General features: G+C 50.6%; 4 protein-coding genes across 11 annotated transcripts; 3 read left to right on the top strand and 1 right to left on the bottom strand.

The window, feature by feature from the left end:
- Nucleotides 1–1,319: 1,319 nt before the first annotated feature.
- On the bottom strand, nt 1,320–10,094 carry LOC120826541 (homeobox-containing protein 1). 7 transcript variants are annotated; one of them, XM_078081298.1, is made up of 12 exons: nt 9,879–10,036; nt 8,824–8,993; nt 8,413–8,544; nt 7,521–7,953; nt 7,145–7,230; nt 6,122–6,232; nt 5,006–5,203; nt 4,536–4,695; nt 3,567–3,649; nt 3,321–3,416; nt 3,111–3,229; nt 1,320–2,788 (listed from the first exon to the last, which is right to left on the bottom strand). In XM_078081298.1, exons 3-12 carry the CDS (start codon nt 8,417–8,419, stop codon nt 2,639–2,641), a joined length of 1,443 nt encoding a protein of 480 aa, XP_077937424.1. In that variant the 5' UTR covers nt 8,420–8,544; nt 8,824–8,993; nt 9,879–10,036; the 3' UTR covers nt 1,320–2,638. The 7 variants fall into 7 exon arrangements, with proteins under 7 accessions (XP_077937424.1, XP_040044852.2, XP_077937422.1 ...); XM_040188918.2 differs by lacking the exon at nt 8,413–8,544 and having other exon boundaries at nt 9,879–10,094; XM_078081296.1 differs by lacking the exon at nt 8,413–8,544 and having other exon boundaries at nt 1,320–2,784; nt 3,107–3,229; nt 9,879–10,082.
- On the top strand, nt 10,056–12,779 carry LOC120826542 (gap junction beta-4 protein). The gene is made up of 2 exons (XM_040188923.2): nt 10,056–11,732; nt 11,804–12,779. The coding sequence occupies exons 1-2, from the start codon at nt 11,002–11,004 to the stop codon at nt 12,075–12,077; spliced, it is 1,005 nt and encodes a 334-aa protein (XP_040044857.2). The 5' UTR covers nt 10,056–11,001; the 3' UTR covers nt 12,078–12,779.
- A 1,129-nt stretch (nt 12,780–13,908) lies between these two features.
- LOC120825966 (gap junction beta-3 protein) lies at nt 13,909–15,601 on the top strand. 2 transcript variants are annotated; one of them, XM_040187847.2, is made up of 2 exons: nt 13,909–14,017; nt 14,464–15,601. In XM_040187847.2, the coding sequence occupies exon 2, from the start codon at nt 14,523–14,525 to the stop codon at nt 15,246–15,248; it is 726 nt and encodes a 241-aa protein (XP_040043781.1). In that variant the 5' UTR covers nt 13,909–14,017; nt 14,464–14,522; the 3' UTR covers nt 15,249–15,601. The 2 variants fall into 2 exon arrangements, with proteins under 2 accessions (XP_040043781.1, XP_077937428.1); XM_078081302.1 differs by lacking the exon at nt 13,909–14,017 and adding an exon at nt 14,120–14,226.
- A 383-nt stretch (nt 15,602–15,984) lies between these two features.
- LOC120825967 (uncharacterized) lies at nt 15,985–20,998 on the top strand. Its single transcript, XM_040187849.2, has 6 exons — nt 15,985–16,116; nt 16,983–17,179; nt 17,619–17,678; nt 17,873–18,064; nt 18,767–18,913; nt 18,987–20,998. The coding sequence occupies exons 1-6, from the start codon at nt 16,089–16,091 to the stop codon at nt 20,451–20,453; spliced, it is 2,091 nt and encodes a 696-aa protein (XP_040043783.2). The 5' UTR covers nt 15,985–16,088; the 3' UTR covers nt 20,454–20,998.
- Nucleotides 20,999–21,044: the final 46 nt, after the last annotated feature.

Raw genomic sequence — 21,044 nt, forward strand, 5'->3', positions numbered from 1 at the left:
ATGAAAAAGCTAGCTGGGACCACTGGGACCACTCGGCACGAACCACGAGCCACCAACCAAGAAGAAGGCCTCACGCCACTTGTGTCACCGGGTGTTTTGCGAGGCCACCAAAACAGACGGGGGACCGTTTACCGGCAGTCAGCGGGAAAAGGTGACAGGTCATGAACCCTGTGTGTGAGTACTTCAGAGGTGATGAATGATAGAAGGGCCTGGTTGGTGTTGAAGCCTGACCCGATGTGTGTGTGCGTGTTGTGGTTATTGTGTGCGCTAACGTTAGCTCCTTACTGTTAGCCGGGTTCTCTGAAAGGCCGCTCAGCTGCAGGATCCTGCAGGAGTTTGCGTTCGGGCGTCCACCAGATGTTTTTGGGGGTACGGCCGCAGAGGACACCTCACATCCCGAGAGGAGCGTTGAAATCGGTCAGTGTGACGGCCAACGGAGGCCGACTCTCGTCTGATTCTTTCGTCCTGCAAATGAGATCGAGAACAAGACGTGCAGACAAACTTAAGACTCATTCCGAGGGTTAAAATTTGCAGAAGTTCACGTCGAATCATCAGAGCGCGCAAAAAGGGTGGACAATGTCTCCCCCTGGTGGAATGAAAGAGGAACGACCCACTCATGTGCTTGGCGCCTTCTCACCGTGACGCATCCTGCACACAATGGATCCACAAACATTCCCACAACCTCCAGCCGTCAGCCTGAGACGTTGGGGGTCTTGGGGGAGAACTCTTATGGCGTTGAGGTAATTACATCAGTCATCGTATCCGGGGGCAACAGCACACTGATGCTTTTCCAAATGTCATTTCCTCAGTTTTGTTTTTCCCGCACGCTGCCAGGTCAAATTAAACTTCAACACAGGCAGGCGAGGCTCTGAGCATATCGGAGGAAAACGTTGCTCTAAACAGAAATGGTTTTATTCTTTCACAGCGGCTCAGCGGCTCCACCTGCATCCTCTGGGTGATGGTGCAGCTACCGTGCTGCTGTTAACTTTAAACTTATACGTGTAGTAAGAAACACTTATGTTCACTGCAGAAGTACCAACCACCTTAATTAAGACATTTTGATCATGAGGTATTTTTTTCATTCTCAACTTTTATTGATTACACCATGGAGAGAACGAGTCCATTCATCCACCTTCTCGTGCTTCCTTCCCTCCTTCCCTCCACCCGAGGACTCCTTCCCTCCTTCCCTCCACCCGAGGACTCCTTCCCTCCTTCCCTCCACCCGAGGACTCCTTCCGTTGACTTCACTTCCGTTTTATCAACAGCAGCCGAATGCTCCGAAAACTCACGCCGAAGAACCAGTCGACACAACACAGCACTCGTTTACAATTTTATTGTTATTTTTTTATTTCTGGTTGTCAAGATAAAAGCAGAGAAGCGTAATAATCAGAAGCGACTTGGGACGAGAGTTGGAAATGCTACATAACACCGTCCCTGTCCCCGTCTCTGAGGGACATTCTGAGGTAAGCTACAGCGGCACCGAGCAAATCAAACACGCCGCCCGCCTCACTTCCTGCTCGCTCTGCTCTGCTGTGGCGAAGCTTTGGCTTTACGAGGTAACGTGGTAGTCCGTCATGAACTTCAAGGGAGCGGGAAATATGCAGCGTTACAGGCAGCTGCTTGAGTCTGTAGGAGGTCATCTAGCGCGCGCACACACACACACACACACACACACACACACACACAGGCTTATTCCAACAGGAGGCAAAGGTGCCGACGCGTCGGTTTTGATCACATTGTTGTTTTCAGCGTTTTTTCAAACGTAACAAAAGGAAAACGAGGAACCCGGAGCCGGCGGCGCGGATCGAGTCGAGCTTCAGTTGAGGTTTCAAATGAGGGAAGACGCCAAAGAGGACCAAGCTGCAGCATCGGGTCGGCATACTGCGATGTGCACGCACTCACACACACACTCACACACACACACACACACACACACACACGCGCATGTTTTTGCTAATATCAAAAGGTATAAATAACACGTCCTGTTTTGGTTAAACACATTTAAGACGACAGAAGACGAAGATGAAGAAAGCAACGCGCGTTGAGGCGATCCGTTCGCCGTTCTTTTTGGGGGTTACCTGAGATTCCAGACGTCCCTCAGGGCTTTTTCGGACTCCGTGGCAACAGCACGCGTTGATTGACCGGCCCGACCGACTGAAATTGATCAGCCGATTGAGGTTGAGAGTCTCACGGACCCAAACGCACCTGACCTGCAGGCTTGGCACACTCACGTCACCACAGTCCATCAAAACAAGCGCTCCTTTTAAAGGCTAACGGAAGGCATGTAGCGAAGACACAAAGAAAAGGCTTAGCTTTAAAACGGGTGAGGTATCCATTACATAATCCTCCCTCTAAGGAATTTAGGCTCTTTAATACCATCTTGGAATGCACTATATATTGATATATATATATATATTTATATATACTGTATATTGCCATTAATATAAGCAGGATTACTGTTGATAAATACAGTGGCCTCCTTACTATCAGAGGCACCTCAGCGAGCTTCAGCACCCGTCTGCCTTTGACCTTTGGGTGCAATTTGTCTCGAAAGTCTCTACGTGGCCGGAGGAGGAGACACCTTTTCCTATTTCCTCTCGTGGAAATTCAAATGTGATCCAAACTCCACCGGCTTCGGTCACTCCTCGTCCACTGTGTCCCTTTTGGTGAGCTCCTCCTTCCGGTCCAGGACCTGAGGGGGGGGGCTCGGCGGGGCCGCGGCCTCCTCCGTGGTCGCCAACGACGACGAGTCTTGTTGGTCAACAATCCTGTGGGAGGAGGCGTCTTCCTGTGGACAAAGAGCAGGAATGAGCAACAACAGTCACACTCGGCATATTTGGACCATAATTGGACCAAAAAAGAGATTGAGACCATCAACTCGTGTTTACAATGTTTACTGAGGGAATAAGTCATTCTCTCATAGACGTCTATGGGACAAGAGGAGTCGCCGCCCCCTGCTGGTCACTACAGAGAACGCAGCTTTAGCTCGCAAAGCTTTTTAGCGGCCTGTCTGTGACCACGGAGCCGATTGGCTCTTATAATCAGTTACGACCGCCAGTTGTCCGTTTCTTGTCGTTTGTAGGAGGTCAGGCGGCGCCGAGTCGACTTGCCTGCTCTGAGAATCGCTGATTCACCTGGTCGGCAAACTCGTGCATCTCTCCCTCCTCGCCATTCGAGTGGCAGCTCGGGCTCGGCACCTCGATTCCGTGGCTTTCCAAAATGGCGGCTTCTGGTTGCGTCGAGACAGAGAGGCGGGGGTCACGGGCGGAGACACAAAAAAAGGCTTTTCTCTTGATGCGCGGAGCGCGTGCGGCCCTCACCGATGTTCGCCCTCCTCTTCATCTCCTTCCGGCGGTTGGCAAACCAGTTGTACACCTTCAACGCCGTGACGCGCTCGAACTCAGACAGCTTGCAGCCTGGAAGAGGAGAAACACCACGGACCCCCTTAAAAAGGGACCACTCCCCCCCCCACAAAGGCACCTCTGGCTCATCCTTTTTACCTTCTACCACAGCCTGAGGAAAAGCCGGCGTGGCTGTTATCCTCAATCCCCCTCCGAATAACTCACCTGGTTTCTGAATGACGGAGTTACACGCGTTGGCGATCTCCTCCCGCTTCGCCTCGTCCGGGTACTGGTTCTCCACGAAGAAACTGGGGAAGAAACAAGATATCTGAATCAGATCCTCTCACAGCGGCAGGGCTCCAGATTCAGGAGGTCACGTCCGACGGGCCGGCAGGTAAGAGCAGCGTCCTCACTGTAAAGGAATAGAGTCATCAAGCGGATTCATTTCAAGTCTCTTCTGAGGCCTCCGGGTTCTCCGGTAATGAAAGACACGGAGTATGAAAGGTGGAGATGAAAGCAACCTTTTTTTATTTCTCTCACGTTGAGCTTCTTTATATCCCGAAGGCTGAATAAGAATCATTAGCTCGCATTACAAAACACGCTGGGATCAATTTTCCTCCAGACCTCTTCGTCTCGCCATCTGAGGCGCGCGCGCACACACACACACACACACACGCGTGTCCTTGGGTGTAAACTCGCTCATCGGGATCAGCACTGCGGTAGGATTGCGTAGTGTGTGTGTGTGTGGTCTGATTACTGGGAGTGCCCAGACTGCGCCGTCTACTTACAGCTACCACGCGATACAGAAATCAATCCGCTCCTTCCTCTGCGTGCCTCTTTCTCACTGAGAGACAAACACCGAGAAGAGACGAGAGACACCTAATAAATGTCACTACAGCGACACACCCGAGCACAGGGTGACTAATATCACCTCCAGCTGTCATCTGTGATCAACAAGCCACGAGGCGCAGGCACGGTATCAAACTGAACCCAAACAAACTAGTTAAACGTCGCTTTCAGGAAACTGTCACACTGAACATTTTTTCATACTTTTATGCATAAATAGGTGTATTATGCATTATGCAGACCCACAATCCTTTGCAGATCATCTCACGGTCTCATGCTCCCTTGCGTGCAGCGTGAGGAACATCTGCAGGAAGGAAATCAAAATCTGAAATTTGAAAACAACCTCACCTCTCCATGATGGATTGGCACTCCTTCCTCCAGGTGAACCGGCTCCCCCTCCGCAGCCTCAGAGGCCCGCCGCCCACCGCCCCCACGCGGTCGCCCGCCACGATCCCCGTCCTCCAATCGGGCTCCTCCTTCACCAGGGAGCGCATCGACAGGGTGGCCCCTGAAGGGGAGCGACAGCGAAAACCGATGAGACTGCGGCTTCCTGCCGCAAACAGCTCGACAAAAAAAGCCGCCGCCAACGAGTCGGTTTTCACACAAAGTTTCGGACCTTTTTCCGTTAAATGTTTACTTCTCAGCAACCTTTGGGGAAACATTTGAACCTTCCAAAGTCTCTTCCCCCTAATTCCTCCTCTACGTTCCACCCGCAGGAGAGAGGCCTCCACCCCCAGAGCTACAGGCGGCGTGCAGGCGGCTGAGGCCCAGCGTTGGGGGGGCTTATGGGCGTGGGAGGAGGGGGGGGGGGTGTTTACCTGGCTGGGCCTGGGCGGCCGCGGCGTACCACGGCAGCAAGTGCATCAGCAGCTCTCTCTGCCTGCTCCACACTGGGTTGGGGTTGAGGTTGGTGTTGGGGTTGGGGAGGCAGCCGCTGGCCCCCGCCACCGTCCCGTCTCTGTCCCCTCCCCTGGCCCTGGGACTCACGCTGTGCTGGCTTTCACTCCACCTCAGCCCTTCAGTTGGGACAAAACCAACGGTCAGGCGGGCCTCAGCCACGGGGTTAGATGACGGACACCAGGTTAAGCCAATAGAAATTGAGTTATTTGGGTGAGGTGACAAACTCCTGTGGACCCGCCGGGCCGGTTTCACTCAGATTTATCAACTTAAGAACAAATGCCGGATTAATAAGGTCTGTCATAGATTCCTTGGATAACAAGTCCATTTGACTGACAGCACTGCTTCTTTGTGTCTTTGTTTTACTCACGTTGGGCGGGTCTGTAGGAGCCTTTATCGGAGGCAAAGCATTGTGGGCCACCGAGGGAATTAGTTATTGTTAGTATCACTGTTAAGGAATGAAAACCAGCACCAGAGTACCTCCAGCATCCAGCTGAGAACTACAGAGGAGCTACAGCAAAGCTTGGGCGGGTCGGGGAGGAGGGGGGGGGGGGTATAGAGGATTGGGATGGGAGGGGGGGGGGGGGCGTCGGCAGGTGGTCCATCCGTTTGTTTCACAGAAAGAAGATCTGACATGCTGCCTGAGGCGGGAACATGAAGCTCTGAGCACCGCGGTGCTTTAAAGTGTCCTAGGACACCGAGAGGTCAACGCCTCCCCGAGCTGTTACTCTACCCCCCCCCCCCACCCGACCACGAGGTCTTATTTCCAAAACCAGAAGGCTTGATATTATCGATCAGCGTCTCCCGTGACAGAACTACCTTTATCATTCGTCTTGGCTTTGAAATTTATTGTGTCCTTCCTTGACTTCGCGGAACCTGCAGGGCCGGGATGGAGTTTTGCGTGTGAGACGTTAGAGGTGTTTACATGCAGGGTGACGGGGTGGGGGGGGGGGGGGATCAGAAGAGGGGAGGAGAGCAAGCAGTGGTCTATAATCCCCCCTCCCTCCGCGACCGGCTCGACCCGCCCCACGACTCACCCGGGTTGTTCCTCTCTAGCAGGTACCAGCGGTAGAAGGCGCGGCGCTTGGAGTCGCTCATCTCCAGGCCCTGCTGCAGAAGCCACTGGGAGATGTAGCTCTGGCTGATTCCTGTGAGGGAGGGATGGGGGAGGTAGGGTGGGGGGGGGGGGGGGCACGTCACCCTCACACATTACAAACATTGATTTATTAAGCGGCGGCCCCCGAACAGCATCTGGACCGGCGGGATCGGCTGCGAGCCAGACCCTGTTGAGCTCCCCCCCCCCTCCCTCCGATATCAATACCTTAATTAAGGACACGTGGTTTGGTGCAGTACTTTGACAACGTGCCGCTACTCGTAGTTCGCGGTTTACTGCGGAGAGGCGGAGCCTCTGGCTGCGGACGTTACCGACCTACTTTAGCTCGTCGCATTGTCCCTCCTTCATCCTTCGGTCAAACAAGCCGTTTCAAAACCAGAAGTGAAGGCACCGCTTTACTTTATTTGACTTACTTAAGACATTCGTTATTATTGTTGTAGGTTCACCAGTCAGCTGTATTTTGATGACAATACATTTCTGCTCATCATTCCCAATTTGACTATTTACTTCATTTAAAATAAAATCAAAACACGGATGAAGCTTGGACGCTGGAACCAAGAAATGTTGGCACTGGGAGGTAATCTTGTTAAAAGGTGACTGAAACTAGAAATAATTTATCAAGCAGGTTGGCGAATAATCTTCCGTTTCTGGGTTTCAAGTTCACCGTTTTACAGCCGTTAATCCAAAGATTCTACAATCTAGACACCGGTGTTGCTGCTCGGTAAACTACGCTTCACATCTCTAATTTACTGCAGTTCGAGTTTTCTAGGAAAGTTCTATGATTTTTGGGGGTTTTGCTTGTGTTTTTGTCAGAGCTGCTTCTTAGCCGCTTCCATTCTGTGGCAGATTAAGTGGATTCCACCTCTGGCATCAGGAATCGATGCTCATCGGGACACGACGGACTGCCTTCGCATCAATCAAGTCGTTCGCCGCATCTGACGCGTACCTGTGACTTGGCCCACGATGGCCTGAGAGATCCTGCGGTTGTTGAGGAACGTCTTGATCTCCTCCTTCACCATGTTGCTGTCTCTCCTGCAAGAAGCAACAACAAGCCGCGGCGGCGTCAGAAGCGCGGCGCCCTTTGCTCCCACTAACCTTATTCACTGATGCTTCGCTTTTTTTCCAACCGTCCCTAAACACTCGACCTGAATTAACTCCATTCAAATTCTGGAGAATAAGCCTACAGCTCGGGGGACCTCAGCTGCCATTATCGGGTGTTATAATAGTCTCTCCTTGTCTCTCCCATTCTTTAGGCGTCTGTCCTCACCCAGCTCTCTGAGAACAGCGAGCTGCTCCTCCTCCTCCTCCTTTCCCCCGCTCACCTCATGTACTCCTCCACCTTCTCCTCCAGGTCCCACTCCTCCTCCCCCATCATGTCGTAGCTGAAGGACCGCTGAACCGCCACGCTGGGAGGGTAGAGGGGCGGAGGAGAGGCCTCGTAGCTGTTGCTAGGGGACAGCGCGGCGCCGTCCAGGCCGGAGGTCTGCGTGGTGGCGGAGGCCAGGGAGAGCGAGGAGGAGGAGGACGTGGAGGAGGACGGGGCGGGAGCCGCCGCGGCGGGGGTGGGGGCGTTGTTGGACGGGGCGGGCTGAGAGTCACAGCGGGGCGGGCGGCGGTCCGGGTCCAGCCTCTCCAGGGACTCCAGGGCGTGGATGATCTGAGGCTTGGTCATGCCGGAGAGACGCAGGCGCTGCAGGAGGTCGATCTGTTCGATGGTGTAGCGCGGCTCCACCCCGCAGCACTCCATCCTGGCATCTGCAGATACAAAGTGTGTGTTTGTGTGTAGGGGGGGTGTATTAATACCCAAAAGATTTGCTCACCAGATAAACGGCAACAAACACCCGACTAAGTGTTACCAGGACATATGCAGCTATATTTATCTCTAACTTTGACAGATCGCAAATTTAGATAAAATGTCTTTTGGAACCTGCAGACAAACTGATAAAAGGATTATAAATAGATGAAAAGACATTTAAAAGCCAAAATGAATGTGACACTTCTTTCATCCGGGTTTATTCATCCTAAGTACAACGCTTTAAACTTTAGTTATGCTAACAACAAGGGACTAGTGGGGGGGGGGACTGCATTCTCCTCTGAAGAACCCCATTCAGAAATGTTGGCACCCTTTCAAACACTTGGCACAGACACTTGGGGCTAACCTTGCTCCATGCGTCCAGGGTGGAATTAAAGTAAGATCACTGCTGCATACATAACCTGACATCAGGGCCAGTCACATGCATCCTCTGCACGGCCTGTGCTGTGCAGGGGGCCGGGGGCCGGGCCCTTCTCTGCTCAGTGTCCACACCACGACAGCATTAAACTAAACCTGGACCTTGTTTACTCGACCTGTTCAGGTACACAACAGCACTTTATACATTTGACATGTGGCGGACCCACTTTGAACTCATCATAGGGAGGATTTTAGGACGTTAAAATGTTCTAAAATAAGAGCCAGTAAAAAAAGAAAGTGGGTCTCAATGGGATCTAAGCCGATGCAGAGGATTGTGTGTCACATTGTTCACAGGACAGACCCGCGCCTCTCGGGGGGCACAGCGGGTCCGCTCACTTTTATTATGGTCTATTTATGGGGGTTTAAAGTTTGCTCCGCGTCCGAGGTTTCCTCACCTGGTGGAGGGGGTGAGACGGACAGCCGCCCCGGGAGGGGTTCGGTGCGAGGGGTCGCGGCGGGGACGCACCACTGTCGCATGGTTCAGCTCGGCCGGACCTCTGCGGAGTCGGACGGGAGCCTCGCTGCGGTGGGTGGGCTGCGGGGTTAAGCGCCCCCCGTTCGCATGCTGCCAAAAACAAACAAACAAACGCACACGCGCGCGCGCGCAAATAAACAAAAAACCGCGACCGCAGATGAGTCGCTCTGCAGGATGCGTCGGATGGGCTAACGGCGTCAACTCCGCTCGGTTCCCGGGAGCACCAGCCTCCCATCAGCTCGGTAAGTTAGCAGGTAGATGACGTGTACAACGCGGAAGTGTTGCAATGTGGCCACCACAATAAAAGCATTTAAAGGGCAGATTTTGACGTGTCTAACTGTTCTCTGGTAATGGTTATAACACTTGTAATAATCACCTCACTTTAATCTGGCAATGGTTGTAACAACATATATGTACAGCTCTGATGACTAAAACACCAATTAAAAATCACCAGCACACACTGACTTAATGTTAATAGCGAAAGTGTTGCTTTACTAAATTATTTACATTATAAAGAATCAACTGGTTGTTTCTGAGCTAATGCAAAATCTCGGCATATGTGAAATATTCGGAAACACAACACTTTTAATGAGGCTAATAATTACATTAGCTTCGCTTCTGCAGCTTTGCTTTTTTAAGAAGATATGAGTTCGGTCGGGCTTTTATTTTAAAGGACATAAAACATTCCTAGTGAGTCTGTCAAAATTGACACTTTAGTATTTTTTTATCTTGGCCAAAAACTTAACTAAAACTTCCACCGTCGAAGTGACATCGACCGCGTACAAGACGGGCCGCTGTGTACAGAACGGTTACGGTTAAACGTGGCTGACGGGCAGGCGTCCGGTTTGTTAGTTCGACCGGGCGCTAACGACTTAGCTCGCTAGCTAGCTAGCTAGGTTAGCTCAGCGCTAGCCGACAGCTAGGTTAGCCGATAGCCGGCGGCGGGTCGTCCCACCGGCAGCTCGCTCTTCTCACCTCCCGTCGCTGTGCAGAGAGGAGATGGTGGCTGTAAGAGGGAGCGTGACCGGCTCACCCCAAACCCCCCCGGCGATGGCAGTGAACTCCGGGTCCGCAGCTGAAGGTGTGAGGGGGGGTGGTGGTGGGGGTGGGGGGGCGGGGGGGGGGTCACGGAGCGGAGCGGGACCGCGGCGGGGTCATGATGTGTTTCGGCTCTGCAGTGGGAGCAAGTCTGTCTCGGTTTATGACTCCCCCCCCCCCCCCTCCCCCCTCCCGATGATTTCCGGCCATACTGTACCAATAAAAATAAGATACAAATAAAATGACACTCATTTAATTAAAGCAAAGTACAAATTAAAATGAGATAAAAAATGTCCATAGGCTACATATAACCCCGTATCTAGTTTATGGAGCATTACTGACACTACGTGTGTCATTTAAGTTCTGTATCTTATTTTAGTTTTTGCTATAGTTCTTTTATTTTGTTTGACTCATGTACCCGAAAAAACCCCAAAACATCCTTTTTGTTTTATTTATATTTTAAAATGTAACTCGTAAAAAAAAAAAACGATGCTAGATAGACTAGATAATAACCCATTTATAGTTTATTAAGCAAAACCATCTTTTCAGCATTTTCAGTAGTTTGTCCTTTTTCTGGTTTACACTAAAACCGGTGGACGTTATAAGATTGGCTTGTTTTGCCACATCTTCACTGATTATTATGATGCTTTGCCATGTTGTTATTTTTTAAACAACATTCAATTGGAATAAATTGAATTATACTTATAATATAATTTTCTTTCCCCCTATAAAAGGAAATCTGCCCACAGGTCAGACATGCTGGTGCGCAGATTTATTGTATCCAGCGTCTGGCCAGAGTCAGGCTGCCGGCTCTAGTTTATATTTTAGATATGAGCGCGGTATCGATCTTCTCATAAAACCCTCAAATAACTTATTTCCCAAAATGTCAAACTATTTTTTTTAACTGTCTGATATTTAACTTGCTGCACCCTGAACAGCAACGGGGGCTCGAGTGTTTGAATTAGTATCGAGCAGCCTGCCTCTCTCTGTTCCCCTCCCGTTAGTGAAGGTGTTTGCTACCCACCAGCTCCACCGGTGACTTCAGCAGAAGAATGAGTCTATGTTTGCTCTCCTCCATATTCCTCCCTCCCCTTCAGCCCGTGCCAAGAAGGCAGCAGTAATAAGTGCTCTATTAAAGAGCCTTTGTGCGCGGCTGAGCTCAGTTTATGTCCAAGCCTTCCATGCTCGCCTGCCGCGCGCTGCTCCCTCTCTTCCCCCTTCAAGGTGGTCCGAAAGCACACCTGAAAACGGCGCCATGAACTGGGCCTTCCTCGAGGGCCTCCTCAGCGGGGTGAACAAATACTCCACAGCGTTCGGCCGCATCTGGCTCGCCATCGTCTTCATTTTCCGGCTCCTGGTCTTCCTGGTGGCCTGCGAGAAGGTCTGGGGCGACGAGCAGAAGGACTTCGACTGCAACACCCGGCAGCCCGGCTGTCACAACGTGTGCTACGACCACTACTACCCCGTCGCCTACACGCGTCTCTGGGCCCTGCAGCTGATCTTCGTCACCTGCCCGTCCCTCCTCGTGACGCTGCACGTCTCCTACCGGGAGGAACGGGAGCGCAAACACCGGCTGAAGCACGGGGAGGACTGCCCCCCCCTGTACGACCACACGGGGAAGAAGCGGGGGGGCCTGTGGTGGACCTACTTCTTCAGTCTGCTGTTTAAGATACTGGTGGACGGCGTGTTCGTCTTCCTGCTGTTCTACATCTACGAAGCCACGTTCTTCCCGCCGCTGGTGAAGTGCAACGAGGAGCCGTGTCCCAACGTGGTGGACTGCTACATCGCCAGGTGAGCTCACGATCCTTGCAAACTCAACGGCGGAACTGGAGACATTAACATTACACCATGTGTTCCTCCAGGCCCACGGAAAAGAAGATCTTCACCATCTTCATGGTGGTGACCAGCTTTGTGTGCATCCTCCTCACTCTCATCGAGGTCTTCTACCTGTGCGGTAAGAGGCTCCGGGAGTGCTGCCGAGGAGGAGGTCGCCCGGCGAGAGGGAACTCCTTCAAGATGGTCCAAACTCCTCTGAGCGGGAAGGAGAACTCGGCCTACAAGGAGCCGTTCGCGCAGAAGGATAAGGCGGTGGACAAGGAGAGTTCAGCGCCAGCGTACAGCGTCGCCATCTCCTGAGAGACACGTTTGACATGTTTGTAAGAGTATGGAACTGTGTTTGGTAGCTTCCGGGCTGTTGGCCACGTTTATCTGCAACATGTCAATGTTCTTTCTACAAATGTCGTGTCCAATTTTCCGCCCTTTCAAAATGACGATCTCTATCCCATAATATATTGTTGTCTTTTTACGGCTTCTGACCCCAAATCACTAAGAATTAAAGGATGTTTACAGTAATTTGACTATTTATAAGAGTGTTTGTTAAATGAGATTTTTTTTCTCATTGAGATGTGAGAGCTGCAGTGCGTCGCACTCGAACACAAACTCACTGTGAGTTTCACAAGTGAAGATGATATTTTATGAAATATCTATCTTGTGAAACTTTGCTTTGCCACATGTTGGTGCACGTAGATCTTACATGTTAGACTGATGACTTGTATGCAGGTTGGTCGCATGCAGTCGTTCTCAAACTTTTGAGAACTTTTCAGGTCCCACTTTGGAGGAAGAAAAACGTTCGGGCCCCAAAAACGTAACAAAATGGTCCTTGCTGAATTTTTATTGAAATAACGACATTTTGTGACTCCATGTGTGCTTTTGTTAATAATAGTATAAAGAAAATGTAAGTCACTTTCATGTAAACCAGATTGCTCCATCAGACAAAAACAAATGAAATGTGCAATCACTTTGTTGGAACAATGCAAATAAAGTTGTGCAAAAAAATAACTAATATTTGTCAAAAATAGCTTATTGTATAACTAAACAGGGCTGTGATGTTTTACAGTGCAGTTCGATCTGTGTTCTCTCCCTAGTTTGCGCGTCTAAGTGTCCTTGAGCAATCCATTAATAATTATTCCGGATTAATAAAGGATTTTATAAATAAAATAATAATAATAATAAAAAAAATATATATTATTTATTTATTTAAAATCTACATTTCCCTCAGCCCCTCGCACCCCACCTGTAATACTTCCGCGCCCCACCAGAGGGTCGCACCCCACGGTTTGAGAACCCCTGGTCTAACGTAGGCTTCGTCTCTTTAAATGACCTGAAGCATGCGGCTCGTATACAAATGGGAGCGGTAGAGTCAAATTAACCAATGGGCATTTAAAAATAGTGGCGTTTTTAGATGCTTACTAACCAATCCACACACGGTTATCGATGGGAGTGACATTATTGACAAAGTTGATAAAAACCATCACTCCTACGGTCTCCACCTTCACGTCAAGCTACTCTCGCCCTGCTGTTGTGAAGGAATGCAGGATACGGTCGATTAGGACTGAGTGTACTAATCTCAGCTGAGAACACGAGCGCGGTAATGCTGACCGCCCGATACCGGCGCTCCATATCTCTGCCATGTTTGGGTGCCAGTGGCTCCGGAGTGCTTGCACAAACAGACGCGAGTGGCCTGGTTTAATCCAGAATTCATCAAAGGATACAAAGGAACGTATCTCATGTCTGAATCACGGCTGCCTAATGGAGCTGATACTGAGTCACCTGTGGAGAAACGTGGCGATACGGAGCACACAGCCACTCCTTAACGTGTCTCCAACAAGGCCTCCTGGGGATTCCTTATCACCTTTATTGATTTTTTTAAAGTCACACGGCGACCAAAATTCCTTGTTGGGTTGAACCCCTGATGGGTTTTGTGTGTGGAAGATTTCTCTGTGTTCTGGGTCCCATTCAAACTTAAGGGTACACAATCCCGACACGACTGCCACAGTAAAAGAGACAGCGGCGTGTAAGTGTACGGCGTGAGTGTACGGTACATCAGTGCTGACAGGAAGTCAGCCGGAGGTTTGAATGTAATCTTTGGGTCGACACCAAAAGTGGCCACACCTCCTGATTGTGTCCACGAGTGGTTTCATTGAGCGAAGTTAATGTCCTCGCCCCGCTGTAGGAGAGAGGTTACCTGCTGAGCGTTTTCCTCGCCTGAACACAATGGACTGAGGGCCTTTCTTAAGGTAAGCTTAGAAACGTGTGTGGCCAAGAGTCATCGGCGGTTTGAAGCAAAGACTTTCTAATTAAAGGGCGTTTAAAGGAATCTTTCCTTCGAGCGTCACCTTGAACTTTCTGGAAAAGATTGCGAGGCCGAGACCAGTCGTGTAAGATTGCGTTTGTTTCAGAAGTTGTTCCTGAAGACGTCTTTCTTCAACCAGCCAAAAGGTTTTAAGTGAGTGAAAACGCCTTTGACTGTGAGCTTTAAGAGAGGATTGAGGTTGTGTCAAAGAACTGGTTTGATGTGAAAAAAGAAGCACTATCTTAAGTACGCAGTGAATTATTTGGATGAGATTACAGAATCAAATCAAGGCTGACTGGAGGTCAAAACAAGGCAACGCATATTTTTACACTGAAATAGACGTTTCTCTGCTGCCTAACTCTGTCCACGTCTCTCTTTATTGTCTCTCAGCTCTCCCTTTAAAAAAAGCACAGGTCACAGGTCAAAAGAAACCCACTAAAGCCGAACTCATGGATTGGAAATTCCTCGAGGGGCTCCTCAGCGGAGTCAACAAGTACTCCACTGCCTTCGGACGCATCTGGCTCTCGGTGGTCTTTGTCTTCCGCGTGCTGGTCTTCGTGGTGGCCGCCGAGCGGGTCTGGAGCGACGACCAGGGACACTTCGACTGCAACACCCGCCAGCCGGGTTGCACCAACCTCTGCTTCGACTACTTCTTCCCCATCTCCCACATTCGCCTCTGGGCTCTGCAGCTCATCTTCGTCACCTGCCCCTCCTTCATGGTGGTGCTGCACGTGTTCTACCGGAAGAAGCGGGACCGCGAGTACCGAGCCAAGCACGGCGAGGACACCGGGCTGTACGACAACCCGGGCCAAAAGCACGGCGGCCTGTGGTGGACGTACCTGATGAGCCTCTTCATCAAGACCTTCTTCGAGATCACTTTCCTCTACCTGCTGCACTACGTGTACGAAAGCTTCCGGCTGCCCAGGAAGGTGCAGTGCGACGTCAAGCCCTGTCCCAACCTGGTGGACTGCTACATATCCCGGCCCACCGAAAAGACCGTCTTCACCTACTTCATGGTGGGGGCGTCCGTCGTGTGCGTGGTGCTCAACGTTTGCGAGATCTTCTATCTGGTTGCTTTCCGGATGGTGACCTTGAAGAGGACAGGCAGCGTCCACACCTCGTCCAGGAAGGTGCACCCGAACGCGAACGACTGCAAGTCCTCTCTCGCCTCTTAAAAGGCGATCAGTAATTGTGGTTCGGCCTCTAGCTGACACACAAATAGGTGTTTCCTTTTTCCCCTTTGAGGGCACATTCATTTAAAAAGTCAAGCTGAACCGGGTCTCCTTTTCCCGCTGATTCAGCCAATACTTTTTATATAATTATATTGTTTTTTTGTTAGAAACAGTATGATTTCTGAGGATGTTGTAATATTTGTTTCCATTGATCTAAAGATCATATTACAGATTGTGTCCATGAACAACAATCAAAACTGACATCATTTGTTTTTTCTATTCCCCAAAAAGTATAAACATTGTCAAAGCACTGAAAACATTTCTGACCACATAATAAAATCCCAGCATGGATAAGATCCGCCTTCTCCACCTTCATTTCTCCACCTGGTGGCACCACAGGCTTATTGAGCCTCATGCAGAAAACCTGGCAATGGTTTCTCTCGGAATTCAACTGGGGTGTGCTTCTGTACTGCGCAGGCAATTAAGCATATGCAATATTCCTTACTTATATTTAACATTCTGCTCCTTCATCTGGTCATCAGATCTTAAAAAAAACCCACAGCTGTCTGTCATGTTTCTTTCTTTTAGTCTGATTTTCACTGGAACTAATAAAATAAGTACAGCACAGTAAATATAAATAAATAAAGGTAATATTTAAAAATACGGGAATATGACTGGATTTATTTTTGGTCTCTAATACCTCAACACAGTGCAGCGTTTATCATCTGGAGGCCATGTACTGAAACACTTGCATGTGATGGTATTTTATTTTGAAAAATGTCCCGCTGGGTGACGGAGGGCGGCGGGCTGCTGGCCGCTCGGACACGGCGATAATCTCTCCCGATGGTGCTCACAGAGATGACGCGTGCAGGTAAAAGACGACACGTTTCTCGCAACTTTGTAAAAATCCATTTAAACGGGAGACGTGATGAGTTTGTGAGGAATGTTGCGCACACCTGTACGCAAACGAGCTGTGACGTAAAGCGTGACGATTCATCTTTAGGAGTTTCTGCTTAAATCCCTTCATCAATCGATATGTTTCCTGGGATGAAACCGACACAGAGTCCTTTTAATTAATTACTTTTAAATAAATGTCTTTGAGGCTCACACGGACACAGGTGTGTATTAATCGTCATGCTGACCGGAAATACCATGTCACTGTTTTCAGGGGTTAAATGAAGCCGATGGACACACTTTTGTCCCTAAATGTTTAAAAAAAAAAATTGTTTTAGTTCTCCGTATACATTTTGTCTCTGTGATAAGAATTCCGCTTGTGTTTATACTTCTACATGGAACTATTTTCATATATTCTGTATTTGCCTGCGTGCATGGAGACAAAGAAACACACTGTCATTTTTTAAAGATTAATTTTGCAATAAAGTTCTAAATTAAATACAAAGATGTCTGTACACTTTTCACACTGGAGTAAAGAAATAATGATTTATTATTAACGATTATTTCCAATATTTATTTATTTTGTCAATTGCTAAATGCTATATCGTGATCTTTTTTTCTCATGTGCCATATTGGCAAAAATTGCTAATAATAAATCATAATTTTAGTCGCGTGTCAAATGCGGCGTCCCTCTTGTTTTTGTTGCAGCCCGTCCTGCGGTTGTGTATTCAGCACAAATCATTGACACCGCGGTCATCGCCGCCGGGCGCTTGACCTCGCTGTCTCTGCTGATCCTGTGTGTGTGTGTGTGTGTGTGTGTGTGTGTGTGTGTGTCTCCTCCAGGTTTGTGTTGTGCCAGCCTGGAGGTGCCCCAGACCCTGATGAAGATGGGCCTGTGCGTGCTCCTCCTGGGTCACGTGAACTTCCTGTTGGGCGCGCTGATGCACGGCGTGGTGCTCCGGCACGTCGGCATCAACAAGCAGGCCGGGGCCACGGGGCACGCCATCGCCAACGTGGTCGCCCTCGCCTCGGGCCTCGTGGTGAGTCCCCCGGGAATACGATGGAGGAGGCGGGATCTCGGCCGTCATTTCGTGACACATCTCTGCATTCGTGTCTCCAGGATGGCCACTTAGACCGCAAATGTATCTACAGTACAAAGGGCTGCAAACACCATGAAAATGAATCACACAGACATCTTTGGGTTTTTGAACCCCCCTTGTTGGATATATGTTGATCTCCCCCCTTAAAACATTTATCTGATAATCTCAAATTGATCGTTCCAATCGTTACTTAAAGTAAAGACGTAAAGTTAAATAGTGCTTGTTTTCTTCTACCGACATTCAAAGCCCACAGAGGAACTAAAAGACATTTAAAATGCTTCACGGTGGGTAAACATGTTCGTTCAAACCGCTTAGTTCACGGTTGCAAATAGAGAGCGACGTGAATATTATATGAATGTCCTCCGTCTGGTCTCTGCAGGGAATCGTCGGCGGTATTCTGGCTATCGTCTTGTCTAAAAACAAGAAGAGCAGAGGCCTGGTCAGTGTTCGTCCCACTTCCTCTCTCTGCTTTGCTCCGTCAATCTGCTCCACAGAGGAATACGTTCTTCACGTTTACACAAAGCGTCCTTTCCCCTATTTACTTTTGCCTCATTTTTTCCCACCATGCATTGTGGAAGTTGCGCCTCATCAACCGTCAGCCGTCTGATCCCCCCTCCTGTGTCTCGCCTCCAGACGTGGTCTCTGTTGTCGGTCAGCCTGGCCGCGGCGCTCACGGCGGCGGCCTCGGCCGTCGGACTCTCCGTGTCCGCGGTGAGCGCCGCCATCCGGGACGGGCGGAACCTCCTGACCCATTGCCGCTTCCCCGACGCCGTCGGCTACTTCGGCATCACAGACGAGTGTCCTTTTGACCCCACGCGCATCTACGTGAGTCACGAGAGGGCGGGGTGTGACCTCTGACCTTTTCCTGGTTTCTGCGGCGGCGAGCTCCTTCAAACGGCCCGAGCGTCGGCACAAACGCAACGCCGCGGTTGCACATTCTGAAGTGTGTGTGTGTGTGTGTGACTGTCCGGCCCGCTCATCCTCACAGACGCCGTCACGCATCAGCACCACTTTGGCCTTTTTAGCGCGGCTAGTCGTCTACAATTTGTCACTTGAGTGACCTTTGTCTTGAGCTGGATTCACACTCGAGGGAGGCGTCCCGGTGTAAATGTTTGCCGCCCGGCTTCCGGGTCAGAGTTTTACCTCAGGTTCAATTTTAAAAATCGCTAAACCAAAATAAAGATTTATCTTTTAGTCTGAGGTAAAGCAGTTCTTCAGACCATGCTGTCCTGACAATGTTAAGAGGACAGGGGACCGTCCATCATGGCTGCCAGGGGTTTCGGGCTTCTGCTTCTGATGTTAGCAGCTGTAGCTTAGAGCCAGTAAGGAAGTTCCGGCCAGTTTAAATCATTTTTCTGTGCTTCTCCATAATAATTCCTCATGCGCTCCAAGGAAAGCTCTTTTACCTCTCACCCTCTTTGTAGTCTGTGAGCACAAACATCAGGTCCTCTCTCTCTGAATCCCCTCTGTTTGATCCATTCTGAGCTGCGCATTTTAAGCTATCTTTTCCGCTCCATCTCTCCCCAGAGGACCGCTCTGATCCTGTGGGTGCCTCTGATCCTGACCTGTGTCACCCAGATGGTGTTTTCCGCCCGGTGCTTTGCAGTGTGTCTTTCCTTCCTGGGTCTGACTTGCTGCCGCAACAGGAAGACAACCAGGGACTTGAGACAAGCGGTGAGATCTCCATGATAAAACTCAGCTTTCATATGTTACAAAATGTAACTAAACGGTTCGTTTGTTTTTGTAGATCAATGTGGTGAGGCCGATGGAGGAAGCTGCTCCATCTCTCCCCACTGACGCTCCAACACGCCACACTGAAGCTCCAACACGCCAAACTGACGCGCCAACACGCCACACTGACGCGGCAACACGCCACACTGACGCGGCAACACGCCACACTGAAGCTCCTACACGCTACACTGACGCTCCAACACGCCACACTGAAGCTCCAACACGCCACACTGAAGCTCCAACACGCCACACTGAAGCTCCAATGCGCCACACTGACGCTCCAACGCGCCACACTGACGCTCCAACGCGCCACACTGACGCTCCAACACGCCACACTGACGCTCCAACACGCCACACTGACGCTCCAACACGCCACACTGAAACTCCAACGCGCCACACTGAAGCGCCAACACGCCACACTGAAGCTCCTACACGCCACACTGACGCTCCAACGCGCCACACTGAAGCTCTTACACGCCACACTGAAGCTCCAACACGCCACACTGAAGCTCCTACACGCCACACTGACGCTCCAACGCGCCACACTGAAACTCCAACACGCCACACTGAAGCTCCTACACGCCACACTGAAGCTCCTACACGCCACACTGAAGCTCCAACGCGCCACACTGAAGCTCCAACACGCCACACTGAAGCTCCTACACGCCACACTGAAGCTCCTACACGCCACACTGAAGCTCCTACACGCCACACTGACGCTCCAACGCGCCACACTGAAACTCCAACACGCCACACTGAAGCTCCTACACGCCACACTGAAGCTCCTACACGCCACACTGAAGCTCCAACGCGCCACACTGAAGCTCCTACACGCCACACTGAAGCTCCAACACGCCACACTGAAGCGCCAACGCGCCACACTGACGCTCCAACGCGCCACCCTGACGCTCCAACGCGCCACACTGACGCTCCAACGCGCCACACTGACGCCCCAACGCGCCACACTGAAACTCCAACACGCCACACTGAAGCTCCTACACGCCACACTGAAGCTCCTACACGCCACACTGAAGCTCCAACGCGCCACACTGAAGCTCCTACACGCCACACTGAAGCTCCAACACGCCACACTGAAGCGCCAACGCGCCACACTGACGCTCCAACGCGCCACCCTGACGCTCCAACGCGCCACACTGACGCTCCAACGCGCCACCCTGACGCCCCAACGCGCCACACTGACGCCCCAACGCGCCACACTGACGCCCCAACGCGCCAGACTGAAACTCCAACGCCTCAACCTCCTAGAAGCATCACCAACCCTCCAAGGTGCTCCTCTGAACCTCCGAGGCGGCAGCACAAAGCTCCTCGCCGGTCACAGCTTCCCCCCCATCAGCACCAGAGTCTCCCTCCCTCCGAGCAGCGGCTGCTCCGCCGGCCGGACGGAGGAAGCCTGCAAAGGGCCCCGGAGCGGCACCGACTGCTGCAGAGGGCCACGCTGGAAAGGTCCAGCTTCTGGATTTAGACACGTTGGACACGTTCTACGTGTGTGTACTGCGGTGCGAGCTGCAATCATCATTCAGTCAGTGCAGCGAAAGCTGTGAACTCAAAGGATGCTTTAATTAGCAGCGGTTCAGGTTAGTTGTGCAGGGTGCCCGTTATGGGAGCTCATGTATCGCTGTTCTAACGAGGGTCACATTATTTCTGTTTCTGAATGGACGCGTCGGACAAATCGTTCAGTTTTAATAGAATAGTTTTGCTCAGAACTGACCAGATTGATTTCAATCAATGGAGTTAGGTCAAGCTTAATTTAACTTCGCATAAAGTGCCCATTCTGTGAAAAACCCCACTTAAAGTTCACTGAACAACCTGTTCATTTGTGTTTTGTTTATTCTGTAAAAGCGAAAAGAGTCCCGTTTGATTAATAAGTACGAAAGCAGAGGTGTGACGGCGACGAGTCGTAACGTTTTCTTACGTCCAAGCTTTCATCTGTTTGGGTGCGCCTCTTCTTTTATAGGCCAAAGCAAAGTGCTACTGCAAGTCGACACGTAAATAAAGTATTTATTCAAAGTTTTGCATCCTTCCATGTGCGTTGGGTTGCTGAACTTAAAATGTG

This window comes from Gasterosteus aculeatus, chromosome 10 (genome assembly GCF_964276395.1).
Source record: "Gasterosteus aculeatus chromosome 10, fGasAcu3.hap1.1, whole genome shotgun sequence".
Classification (NCBI taxonomy): domain Eukaryota; kingdom Metazoa; phylum Chordata; class Actinopteri; order Perciformes; family Gasterosteidae; genus Gasterosteus; species Gasterosteus aculeatus.